General features: G+C 34.8%; 1 protein-coding gene across 1 annotated transcript in view; it reads left to right on the top strand.

Moving 5' to 3' along the window:
- Positions 1-6,250, top strand: part of MSH4 (mutS homolog 4) — a 98,045-nt gene extending 91,795 nt beyond the window's left edge. Inside the window, exons 18-20 of the mRNA XM_079900428.1 lie at positions 51-225; positions 1,586-1,674; positions 5,908-6,250. Of these exons, the coding sequence (XP_079756554.1) occupies positions 51-225; positions 1,586-1,674; positions 5,908-6,099 (456 nt within the window). The 3' untranslated portion in view covers positions 6,100-6,250. The remainder of the gene's footprint in view (positions 1-50; positions 226-1,585; positions 1,675-5,907) is intronic.
- Positions 6,251-12,821: the final 6,571 nt, after the last annotated feature.

A 12,821-nucleotide genomic window follows, 5' to 3' on the forward strand; every position in this document is an offset into this window, starting at 1 on the left:
AATTTTCTAGTTCATTTAAAAATACTGATATTCATTGTTGTATATTCTAGGCATTTACACTGTTCGCTACACATTTCCTGGAACTATGCCATATAGATGTTCTATATCCTAATGTAGAAAATGTGCATTTTGAAGTTCAACATGTAAAGAACACCTCAAGAAATAAAGAAGCAATCTTGTATACCTACAAACTTTCTAAGGGACTTACAGAAGAAAAAAATTATGGTATTGCATATAGAAATTATATATATACACTGAAACACTACATATTCTTGTAAGACAAACTTTCTTCTCTTTACTTGACTGTCAGTCTAAGCAACTTTCCTTTTCATTCTTTTGAGTGCTTATATGATCTAAGACTGTATTTTCTATGTCAAACTCACATTTTATATATATTAAGCTTATTTTAAAACATATTAACAGTAACTATGTAGAATTATAATACATGAAAGTCCCAGAAGTATAGTTTCTATCCTTAGAAAAATGTAATTAGTTTATATTTGCAAGTTATATAATGAATGGAAAATTATGTATTTCTTAGATACTCTTTCAGTAACAGCATCCCTCTGTTTTCTTCAGATTCAGGGAACTTGATAACTAAATCTTAAGTCTTAAAATGGAATGTATTACCAAATTATGTGTGTTCATAAACTGGGTTAGATATTTTCTATCTAAATCATTTTGTGACATGTAAAGTGGCACAGATTGAGGGAATTTTCAGTTGAATTTTACACATAAAGTTCCAAAACTTATTTTAGCTATGAATGTGACATTTGTGAGGGTAAAAATAGCATCTTTGTTTTGCTATTTGAAATGGGAAAATCAAATGGATAACTTAATTTGTATCAGATGTTTAATCTTTGTAAGCCTCAGTTTCATCTATTAAATGGTGATATATGTGGATTTCTGAAGATTAAATGAATTATCAAATACAAACTGCCTAGCATAGTGCCTAGCAATTAGTAACTTCTAAATAAATGTTAGTGTTGCTTCTGTTGCCTCTAAAGCAATAAATAAACTATTAGCACATAGTAGAAAGTCTGTAAGGCATTTACACAATAAAAATCTGGGAACATGAGAATACTAGTTGGTATTTGAATTTGCATGAAGAGTAGTCACCTACCATTATGTCTTCAGAGAAATTCTTCCCTCGTTGATCCGCTAGATAGATGAATATTCAGCTGTAGGCTTATCTCTGACTACACTTTCTTCTACCCTGAAAAACCTGTTATTTCCTTTGACCTATAAACCAACTGAATTTGTAGTTGGAATTTCGATGTTATTACTACCATTTGATTTTTTTATTACCTCTTTTCCTTTCCCTATCATGTTTTCTGCTATCTCAGAGGTATCTTCAGAGGTAATTGATATTCTAATTTGTCTTACATGTCTTAGCAAGTAATTAAATCTCATAATTGGTAAGTTGTCATCCAGAACTTAGGGAAACTTAATTTTGAGAATTAAGTAGTTCATAAATACCTAAGAAAGGAAATTTAAGTCTGTGAAGAAAAGATTAATACTGATTAAAACAAACTTAACAAAACCAGCAATAATAATATTGAAGCCCCATTCTTGATAATTTTAGGATTAAAAGCTGCAGAGGTGTCGTCACTCCCACCATCAATTGTCTTGGATGCCAAAGAAATCACAAGTCAAATAACCAGACAAATTTTGGTAAGAAACTCTTTAGCAATAAGAATTGTTTTTCAAATTCAAGAAAATACTTTTAGTGTACATTTTTATTATGGCCTCGGATCTAAATATATATAATGAATAATTAAAATATTTAAAACAAAAACCTAATTCCTAAATAAAGAAAATCCTTTTTACTTCTCAAAACTTTTTTGGTTTGATCTATTATAACTTTTCCCAGCATACCTGCTAATAAGATAGGAGACAAAAGTTAAACAGTTCAGTTCCTACTTGTTACTACACTGACTTTATGATAAGAAAAGAAATCTCTATAAAGTAAGCATTAAAAATCACTATGCACAACATTTTCATGTCTTTTTAAATAGTTTTCAAAGCTCTTCTATCCATTATCATATATAAGCCTCGTAACTCTTCATGAAGCAGTTAGGTCTAATAAAAGATAAATAATAAAGGTATTATTTTTATGTGCATTTTTACAGCTGAGGTTCATAGAGCTTAAGTGATTTGCTAGGAAGCAGTAGATCCAACACTGAATTCACATCTGTTAACTGAAAATTTGGAAATCCTTTTTCAGGTTTTTACATCAAGTTGCCTTATATTGTTTTAAGAATCCAGTGTGTTCAGTAAACTATGCTAGGTGCAGTATGAAATTTTCTTCAGTATTAACAGTTTCCTGTGTCTTTCACTCTTTCTTAACCTGCCTTCAATTTTTCTTTTGCATTCCTCAGTCTTTTGACCTCCTAGACTGCTTTTATGACTTTCCTTGCCTAACTACTCCATTGGAATTCCTTCACCAGTAATTTTGGCAGTGCTTCACTTCTAAAGCACCTCTCATTACCTAGTTCTTCAGAATTCCTCTTGCCAAATTCCAATTATGGGCAACCTCTCCAGTAGCCTTCTAGGTTTTGGATTTCCTGATGCTGCTCAAAATATATTCAGGCTAATTTTAGCCACTGCGAATTTGTATATACTAACTTTGGTTGAATATTTTACTGAATAGTTTTTTCTTCTGTCCCATTAATCTATGTGGTTTCTTATAGTAACTCTTTCAAAATGTTTCTACTCTTCCTGAGCCCTCAATAACCTTACTCTCTACAAAAAAATTTACCTCCTATACTTTTTGAGAGACTTGAGGTCATCCTGGTGAGTCCTTGAACCTTTTCCTCCTTCAGAATTCTATTTTGGAATTTCTGTTTTTCACCTATTTCTCTTCCTTCCTATTTCAGAGGAAGAGATTACCTTTCAACCTTTTTTTTTTTTTTTTTTTTTTTTTGCGGTACGGGGGCCTCTCACTGTTGTGGCCTCTCCCCTGTTGCAGAGCACAGGCTCCGGGTGCGCAGGCTCAGCGGCTATGGCTCACGGGCCCAGCCGCTCCGCGGCATGTGGGATCTTACCGGACCGGGGCACGAACCTGCGTCCCCTGCATCAGCAGGCGTACGCTCAACCACTGCACCACCAGGGAAGCCCCTTTCAACCTTTTTAAGGTTAACTTTTCTACCTTCTTTCCATCTCGATTAAGATCAGTTTCTTCATCAGTTTCTTTTCTTCTTAATGTTTTTTTCAGTGGCTTTTTTTTTTCCCTATGAATATAGTTAAGTTTTTCCCCAATAAATCTTTTTTTTTTTACCTTCTCAAATTATATTTCTCTTCCTTTTACTGCCCATTTCCCAAGAGTAATCTATACTTGCTTCTTCCATTTTCCACTTGCAAACTGGATCTTGTCATCACTCCACAGAAAGTTTCCTCTTAAAAACTAACTATTCATAAAATCGTATGGCCTTTTTTTCACTTCTCATCTCCCTGTTCCCTCTATGGCATTTGCCACTACCCTTCTTTCCCTTTTCATAATTCTTCCCTGTCTTGGCTACTGTGGAATTGTCCTCTCCTGGATGTTCTTATTCTCCTACCCCTTTGATTATTACTTCTTTCCTTTCTTCACTAGTGCTTTATATTATTCAACCTACCAAACAGAAGTATTCCTAAGATTTTACCGTTGTTTCTTTGTTTAAAATTCTATACTCTTGGGCTTCCCTGGTGGCGCAGTGGTTGAGAGTCCGCTTGCCGATGCAGGGGACACGGGTTTGTGCCCCGATCCAGGAGGATCCTACATGCCGCGGAGCGGCTGGGCCTGTGAGCCATGGCCGCTGAGCCTGTGTGTCCAGAGCCTGTGCTCCGCAACGGGAGAGGTCACAACAGTAAGAGGCCCGCGTACCACAAAAAAACAAAAAACAAAAAAAAACTATACTCTTGCTGATCTCACCTTTCCTCAGCCTCCACTTTCATTTCTTTTTGACTCTGAATCTATATATTTTTATCCATATTTCTTCTTGAAATCTTAATTTATGTTTTCACTCTTCAGTAGGTTCGAAATTAAATTTATCATCTTTTGAAAAATCTTCTCATCTCTTCACTTTCAGATCTCCCAGTGACCCATCAGAGCTATGAATCCTTCTTCTTAATTACCTCTCATTAGGACTAAGCAGTAGGTTCTCTCTCTTTTCCAACCCATTCTACATACTTCTACAAGATTGTCTTCTAATGCATAGTTCTTATGTTGTTTCCTGCTCGGAAATTTTCAGTTGTGTCTTACCAAATAAAAGTTTAACTCCTTAGCCTAATGTTGAAAGTCTTCTATGATTATTTCTCAAAATGTAATCTGAGGATTACCTACGTTAGAATCACCTGGGATACTGGGTACCATCCCAGATTTTCAAGGGTCTCCTGTGGCTCAAGGATTTACATTTTTAACCAGTCTTCAGATGATTTTTAAGCAAACTAAAGTTTGTTAACTACTGCTTTATGATCTCCCTTTGTTTACTACCTCAGTGTTGTATAACATTACTCAATTTAACTATAATGTACATTTCTGCCACATTGAATTGTCATTCCATCATTTTGACCTGATTGTGTACCATACTTTCTAATGTGTTTGTTCTCTCTGTTTCTTCCATCTGGAATGCCCTCCCTTCTAGGCTCTTCTATCCATCAAGATTCATTTCAAGTACTCCATCCTATTTAAGCTTTTCTTGACACAAGCTGGAAGTGAACTTTCTTTCCTCTGAACATTTTATATCCCTCTTATGGAACTTTTCATGATTAATCAGTTGCTCGTAAACATGTCTGTTTCACTGTAAGACTGAGCTTTTTGACTTCCATTATCATGTCAGGATGACATTTTTGTATGTCATAGTCATGAATAGTCATGAATGCAAGTTATAGAGTCTGGAATATAGATAATAATAGATATTCAATAACTGTCATTTAAATAATAAACTGATAGTTGATCAATCAGTGTATCAAATAGATGGATGGATCAATATATGATAATCTTATTCTACCTCACGGAGTCGTATTCATTTTTCCTATAGTGAAAGTAGAGAAATATCTGGAATTCTTGGCTATTGAGGAGTTGAAGGGATTGTATTTCCTTTAGTGAATGGAAGCTAAGTCTTTACATAAATAGTTAAGATTGAAAATGCTGCTTCCTCTTTCTAGCTCAGGCAAAGAAATGAATGTAGAATTTTCTAGCTATACTCCCAACCCTGAAAGGAGGTATTCAAGGACTGAATTCTAAAGGTCTTCCAAAGTATTAGAAGATTCCCATTTTAAACATTATTTCTTGGGTATCCTTAAGTATAGTTTGTAAGTATAATTAAGACATAATTTCAACTAGCAATTTATGTTGCTTATTTTAAAAATGTAATTTACCCCTCAGGCAGTATTTTCTTTTAGGCTCTAGCAATCCTGTATATGAACTGTTTTGAGGGACAAGCAGTTTACTGATGACCCATTCTGTCCACTAGTTTATCTGTTGGGGAATTAAAGTAGGAGATACAGAGTAGTACTCTGAGTGACATTTAAAATTATGAATACTGCATAGCAATGAGCAGAGTGCTATTTTCCCATACCTTTTTGATGAGAAAGTGTTTGTAGAACATAACTCTGTGGATTTTCTATTACTCTTTGGTGTTGTGTTGAGATATTTGACCATTTAGCAGATTTTTTTTTCATTGAGAAGTGGTTTTCAAGGATTAAGGATCTGTCATAAGGTAGTAAATACTCATGAGAAATGTTATTCTCCAAAATAATATTTATTTCTTCTGGTACATGATTAGCTAGTTGGATGGGGCTGACTTATCCAAAGGGATTGGTTAACCATTGAGTTCTTATTTCTATGAAAGGAGATAGAATATTGCCAAAATAAAAATGATAGTATTCATATTTTAATTTTTATCTATATTTTTTCAATAACAGCAAAGCCAAAGGAGTACCCCTGAGATGGAAAGACAGAGAGCTGTGTACCATCTAGCTACTAGGCTTGTTCAAACTGCTCGAAACTCTCAATTGGATCCAGACAGTTTACGAACATATTTAAGTAATCTCAAAAAGAAGTATGAAGCAGATTTTCCCAGGGCTAAACAAGTTTCAGGAAACACTGAAGAATAATAACAACTCACATCTTATACTAATGAAATAATATGTCTTAATATGAGGAACCTAGAATTCATTTTTCCCGAGAGCAAAAGAAAGTAATATTTGCTAAATTTTGTATTTTAATTGAAAATTACATTATATTAACCTCATCTATATGTTCTATATAACCTCATCTATATGTTCTATATAATTACATTATATTAACCTCATCTATATGTTCTATATAAGAAAATATTTGTTATATAACTTAAAAAATGAGAACTATTTAAAGAACTGATTTTTATGTTAGAAAAAAGTATAACGTGATGCTTTTTTCTCAATTATGAAACTTCATGTTAAGTTTATTTATATTTACAAGTTATGGTTTAAAATGTTATCATATATAGTTTAGCTAAAAGAAATCTTTCTTTGCAGGTCTGAAAACTTAGGCGAGGTTTTCTTTTACACTGTTATTCAGAAGGAATGTTTCTTTTACATTCTTATTATGACTCAATGATGTCTTAATTAATACACCCAAATTCCAACACTGGATGCTTCTGAAGTTTGTTAGAATGATACCAAGAATTTTAAAGTATTCTTTTTGGCATTCAGTATAGTTCTAAAAGGTGAAATTCAGCAAATAGATATTTTGTAATGCAGAGAGTGTTTCTGCGAGGAGTAGTTACCAAATAGCCAGGTGTTCCATTTTCTACTCACCAACTTCTTCTCTTTTCCCTTTTCCAAATTTTCATTTTTGACCATCTTTTTTAGGTGAGTAAACAAGGCAGCAGAAAGGTAATATTGATATGTTTGCCTTAATTGTTGGTTCACAAGGGAGCATTTTATAAAATTGTGTTTCCACAGGCATGTGGCTCACATAGTTCCGTCTCAGTAGAAGACTTACTCACATAATCTCAGCCCAAAGGCCTAAGGTAGGGAAATTACTCTTGGAAACTTAAGTGTCTGGAACTCAGGGTATACATTCAGTAAGCTGCAAGATTCATAGTTATTTGTATTACTGTGAATTACTATTACAAAAAATTGTTCACAGACTTATTAGGGCCCTATTTTTTGTTAATATATACATATTTTATTTTATAAAATGTAATACTAATATTTTTTACTTTATTCAGCATTCTAAGTACACATTAGTTGCCAGATATATTGAAAAAGTTATAATTTGAAATACACACATAATTTTTTTGAAAAATAATTGTAAATTAGTGTTAATAATTACATTAGATATATACTAAATGTCTTATTAGACTACTTCTATTTCCTATTCTCATGTTTTAGAAATAGAGCACCACAGTATTTGAATTTGACCATTAGTCACATTTAAATTCACAGCCTTTGAAATGAATTATATTTTATGCAGTCATTCCTAAAAGCAGTTAGATAATTTAGGTTTGTGGCAAATTTCTAGAAGGTACTGAGGAGGAAAAGGGAATGGCACATTGTTTGGGAGGGCAGGGAAGAAAAGGGAGGAAGCAATAACAGGGAGAAGGGGAGCTGGCTGCGGAAGAAAAACAGGCAAGCAGAGACAGGTGTGAAGTATTAAATATGCTGAATATCATTTACTCAAATGTATTAACTTCCCTTTACATTTAACCCTAATATTAAATTCCACTAGACTTTTAAGAAATTCTTCATCATCATTCTGCAGCTTTTGATGCAAAAATGGCAGCCAACCAATTAATCCCTTTTATTTTAGATTTGGAATACTGAAATAAAAATGGGTTTATATCTTCTTAAAATTAAATACTTTTTCTTCAGTCATTTTGTGTGTTGCCGAAACATATGGAAAAGCAAATCAAATGCAGATATAATTATAAAGTCGTGGTACTATAGGATGGAGGTGAATGCTAGGAAGACAATCCATCCTTTAATTTTCAGGTCTATTTGCTCTACTCTTCAGTACCTCTTCGCCTTTGCCTTTCTCTAAAATGATAGATCATTATCTTATAATTCAGTCTTTTAAGATAAATGTCCATAATGTCTTAGCAAACTCCTTGAATTTCCATCTCAAAGCCATTCTTTTAGTCTGTTCCACCTTTCTCCTCACATAAAGTAATCTTCAAGTCTAGGGGTAAGGTATATGGGAGTAGAGGAAAAGGGCAGCTTATCCTCATGCCTAGGAAGTAATACATTTGTTTATTTTAAAATTTGCATAACAGTAAAATCTTTTTTGGTCTACAATTTTATGAATTTTGGCACATTTATGGATTCGTGGTACTACCACATTCAACATGCAGAACAGTTCTGTCACCACCAGATGATTCCCTTAGTACTGTCCCTTTGTAGCCAGATTCTTCCCTGACTCCTAACTTTAACCCAGCAATCACTGAGTATGGTTAAGCATTCCTTCCCTATAGTTTTGTTTTTACCAGTCATATAGCATGTAACCTTTTGAGACTGGCTTCTTTTACTGAGCATAATGTACTTTAGAATTTATCCATTTGGTTGTGCCTTTTAATTGCTGCCTGGTATTCCATTGTTTGTATGTACCACAGTTTATCCATTCACTCACTGAAGGACATTTAGGTTTCTAGTTTTTGGTGATTATGAATAAAGCTGTTATAAACATTTGTGTACAGATTTTTGTGTGAGTGTTAAGTTTTAATTTATCTAGGTTACATAGGAGTGGAATGGCCCTGTCATATTGTAAGTGTATATTTAACTTCATGAGAAGCCTGCAGACTCTTTTCCAGAGGGCTTATACCATTTTGCATTCCTGTCAGCCATGTATGAGAGGTCCAATTTTCCCACATGTTCTTTAGTACTTGGTATATTGTCAGTTTTTAAATTTTTTTTAGCCATTCTAATAGATATGTGGTGAGTAATGCATTTAAAATATTTTAAAGCTATTCTGATCATTCTTTAGCAAGCAGTGATTTTTAAAAATCTTTTTTTCCTAAATTATTTTTTAGCTGCTTTTTAGTTTAACCTCTCTGGTAGCACATTTTTAAATCTTTCACTTCAAGCAAAAGTTTCAGAGTTTGGTAAAAAACTACCAAAAATATAATTCAATAATATTTATTATGGAACAGACTACGTACTAGGTGCTAGGCGCACAAAAGATGTCTGACCTTGAGGTAGGCTTTTAAGGTGTAGTTAAGAAAAAAACGCATGTAGTAGGGTTGGAGCACCATGTGATAAGTATGGTAATAGAGGAACATAAGAAGGGTAGTAGCACAAAAAATGTTTACAGTTCTTTGTGGGTCAAGGGAGTTTAAAAGGTAGTAAAATATGTCAAGTGTTCAGGAAGGGAAGAGCATTTTAGATAAGGATCAGCATATGTAAAAGCAAAGAGATGTGAAACAGTAAGCAGCTTGGTTTAGCTGGGGGATAGAGTGCATATGAGAGTGGCAAAAAGATGAAGTAAGGGCTTTATATCAGTTTCTCCTTTAGATGACTGAAGAGTTTTAAGGTCTGTTGCTGGAGAGTGGAAGAGGGTGGTGGTGGTGGTAGAGGAATAACAATGATAAGATTTCCATTTTAGAAAGATCATCTGGGTGGTAGCATAAATGGTTTTGGGATGTGTGGTTGAAACCAAGGAGACGAGATAGTTTAAGAAACTCTTTCAGTAGTGCAGAAGAGAATTGATGATTAAGGGTAGAAACAGTGAGAATGGAACAGGGTTGTGTGTGTGTGTGTGTGTGTGTGTGTGTGTAAAGGAGGAGAATGGAGAGGATGGAGTGGCTGGTGGAGGAGAGAAGACATTGATTTGAAAGATATTGAGGAGATTTAGTGCTGATTAACCAGATTTAGCGATTCATGACTTACCCGATTTTTTAGTGAGGGGAAGGTGTTATGGATTGAATTGTGTCCCCTTGAAAAAGATTCGTTAAGTCCTAACCCCCTGTACTTCAGTATGTGACCTTATTTGGAAATAGGATCATTTCAAATGTATTGATAATTAGTTAAGATGAGGTCATACTGGAGTAGGGTGGGCCCCTGATCCAATATGACTGGTGTCCTTATAAGAAGATTGCCATGTGAAGACACAGAGACTCAGGAAGAATGCCATGTGAAGATAGAGGATTGAAGTGATACATCTACAAGCCAAGGGATGCCAAAGATTGCTGGAAAACCACCAGAAATTAGGAAGGATTCCCCTACAGTTTTCAGAGGGGGTGTGGTTCTGCTAACACCTCAATTTTAGGCTTCTGGGCTCCAGAACTGTGAGACAATAAATTACTGTTGTTTTAGCCTCCTAATTTTTGTACTTTGTTATGGCAGCCCTAGCAAATTAATACAGAAGGGAAGAGTTAAATATGATTCTAGGTGGTGATACCATCAACCATGTTGAGAAATATGGAAATAAGAATTCCAGTAGAAGGAAGTTTCAGAGAATTCCCTGACGGTCCAGTGGTTAGGACTCGGCACTCTCACTGCCAGGTTCCCGGGTTTGATCCCTGGTCCGGGAACTAAAATCCCACAAACCATGTGACATGGCGCCCCCCCCCCCCAAAAAAAAAGAAGAAGAAAGAAGTTCCAGAAATTTAGGTGCTACTTGTTGCCCACTCTCTAGCATAGGTATGAGCCATGTTCAGTAGAAGTGATGACTAGATAAAATTCATTAAGCTCTGTTAGAGTGGATGGAAATTAGGGAATAAATGTAAAAAGATTTGCTAAAATATTTGCCCAGAAGAATCACTTCATCTGGATGAGCAATCTATTTTTTCTTTATAAGCTAGATTAAGGTTTTTTTTTTTTTAACTTTCTTCATGTTAACACATATTTCCAACTAAAATAATTATCATATGCTACTGGTAAAATATTCAAATATTAATACATTGTGTGTTGTTTGAACTTCCTATATACTTATTTATGAGCATAAAATATGCTCAATCATAATTAAATGTAGTTTAAGTGTAATAAATAAACATTTCTATAATCCAACCCTGTAATGCAGTTAAGGGAACGAACGTGGAAGGAGAGGAAAAGCAAGTGATCTAGTTATATTGTTACTTGGCTATTTCCATTCTGTTCTTTAGAAAGTTAAATCACACAATTGTTTTGTCTTACTATAGGACCAAAATGAATATCCTTTTCTTATGAATTGTCAAATTTTGATAGTCCCCAGATTGCAGATAGTGAGGATGGATACTGTCTACCATAATCTACTGAAATGGATCTAAATGCAGTGATGAGGTGGGGAACAGATTCTCGTTGTCAAGGACTGTGAAGTGTCTAAGATTTTTACCTTAACTTGCAAACTAGCAGTTTAGCTTACCATACTGTTTTCTGTCAGAAGACAAAAGACTGGGTCAGAAGCGAAGAACTTTATTACTAGTGGTACAGCATGCAACATGAGCTTCTTGTTTGTGTTGGTTCCATGTACTCCCATCCTCTAAGATGTGTAGTTGTCCAGGTAGATGTGCACACAGTGGATTGGTGTTATAGCTGAAGAATCCCAAGCTTGGGAAACTCCAGGCTTTTAAAATGAGCTTCAAGCAAACCTCCTTGACCACTTCCCCAGAGGAAGACATTGCCTTTATTATATTAGATATTGAGCAAACCTGCCCTCTGCTCAGAGGGAGCCACTCTCTCTATCTTCTAAGGCTGCTCACTGTATAAACATCCTTAAAAAGATAGTCAAGAGTAAGACAGTTCCTCTGCTCATAAGACAGGTGGAAACACGAGAGACCCATGGAGAATTATCTTCCAGTTCTCATCTTTATGTTGCAACAGTTTGACCACATAGTTATATAGAGAACAGTCTAATACCCTAGATATTCAAAAAGCAAAGAGCTAAAAAATTGTTGTAGAATACATTCTGATTTTTTTAAGATAAGTTTCTTTGTAACCAAAGGATATGCAGATTTAACTGATAATAGTTTCATTTTGATGTGATGTTGGGTCAAAACTGTTTCTTTTTTGGTATTAAAATGCATATAGGGCTTCCCTGGTGTCGCAGTGGTTGGGGGTCCGCCTGCTAATGCAGGGGACGCGGGTTCGTGCCCCGGTCCGGGAGGATCCCGCGTGCCTTGGAGCGGTTGGACCCGTGAGCCATGGCCGCTGAGCCGGCGCGTCTGGAGCCTGTGCTCCGCGACGGGAGAGGTCACAGCAGTGAGAGGCCCGCATACCGGAAAACAAACAAACAAACAAACATATAATTTGGGGTAGATGAAATGGGTGAAGGTGATCAAAAGGTACAAACTTTCAGTTATAAATAAGTCCTGGGCATGTAATGTACAGCATGGTGACTATAGTTAATAATATGGTTATTATATATTTGAAAGTTACTAAGAGAGTAGATCTTGAGTTCTCATCACAAGAAAAAAAACTTGTAACTATGTGTGATGATGGGTGTTAACTAGACTTATTGTGGTGATTATTTCACAGTATATAAATTTATTGAATCATTCTGTTATATACCTGAAACTATTTTGTTTTATACAATTATATCTCATTAAAAAAATACTGCTGGGCTAGTAGTTAGGGGTATCACATACCAAAACACCCAAGCTCCACGTTGTAACTTAAGGCTAATTATGTCCAAATATAATCCATTTCTGTCATCCTATTCCCAACACTTTAGTTGACTAATTCTTTACCTTGTGTTATTTGTGACCACGGATGCTACAGAATTATAAATTCTTCTCTCAAGGAAGGGATCACCTCTTAATTTCATTAATTATTCCCTACTACCAAACACAGTGTTTTATTTGCAAAATAACTCAATAAACATTTGTTATTATGGATACAAAATATAAAATAATATTTACCTAACTTAGGACATACTAAAA

Source organism: Stenella coeruleoalba (genome assembly GCF_951394435.1).
Source record: "Stenella coeruleoalba genome assembly, chromosome: 1".
Classification (NCBI taxonomy): Eukaryota; Metazoa; Chordata; class Mammalia; order Artiodactyla; family Delphinidae; genus Stenella; species Stenella coeruleoalba.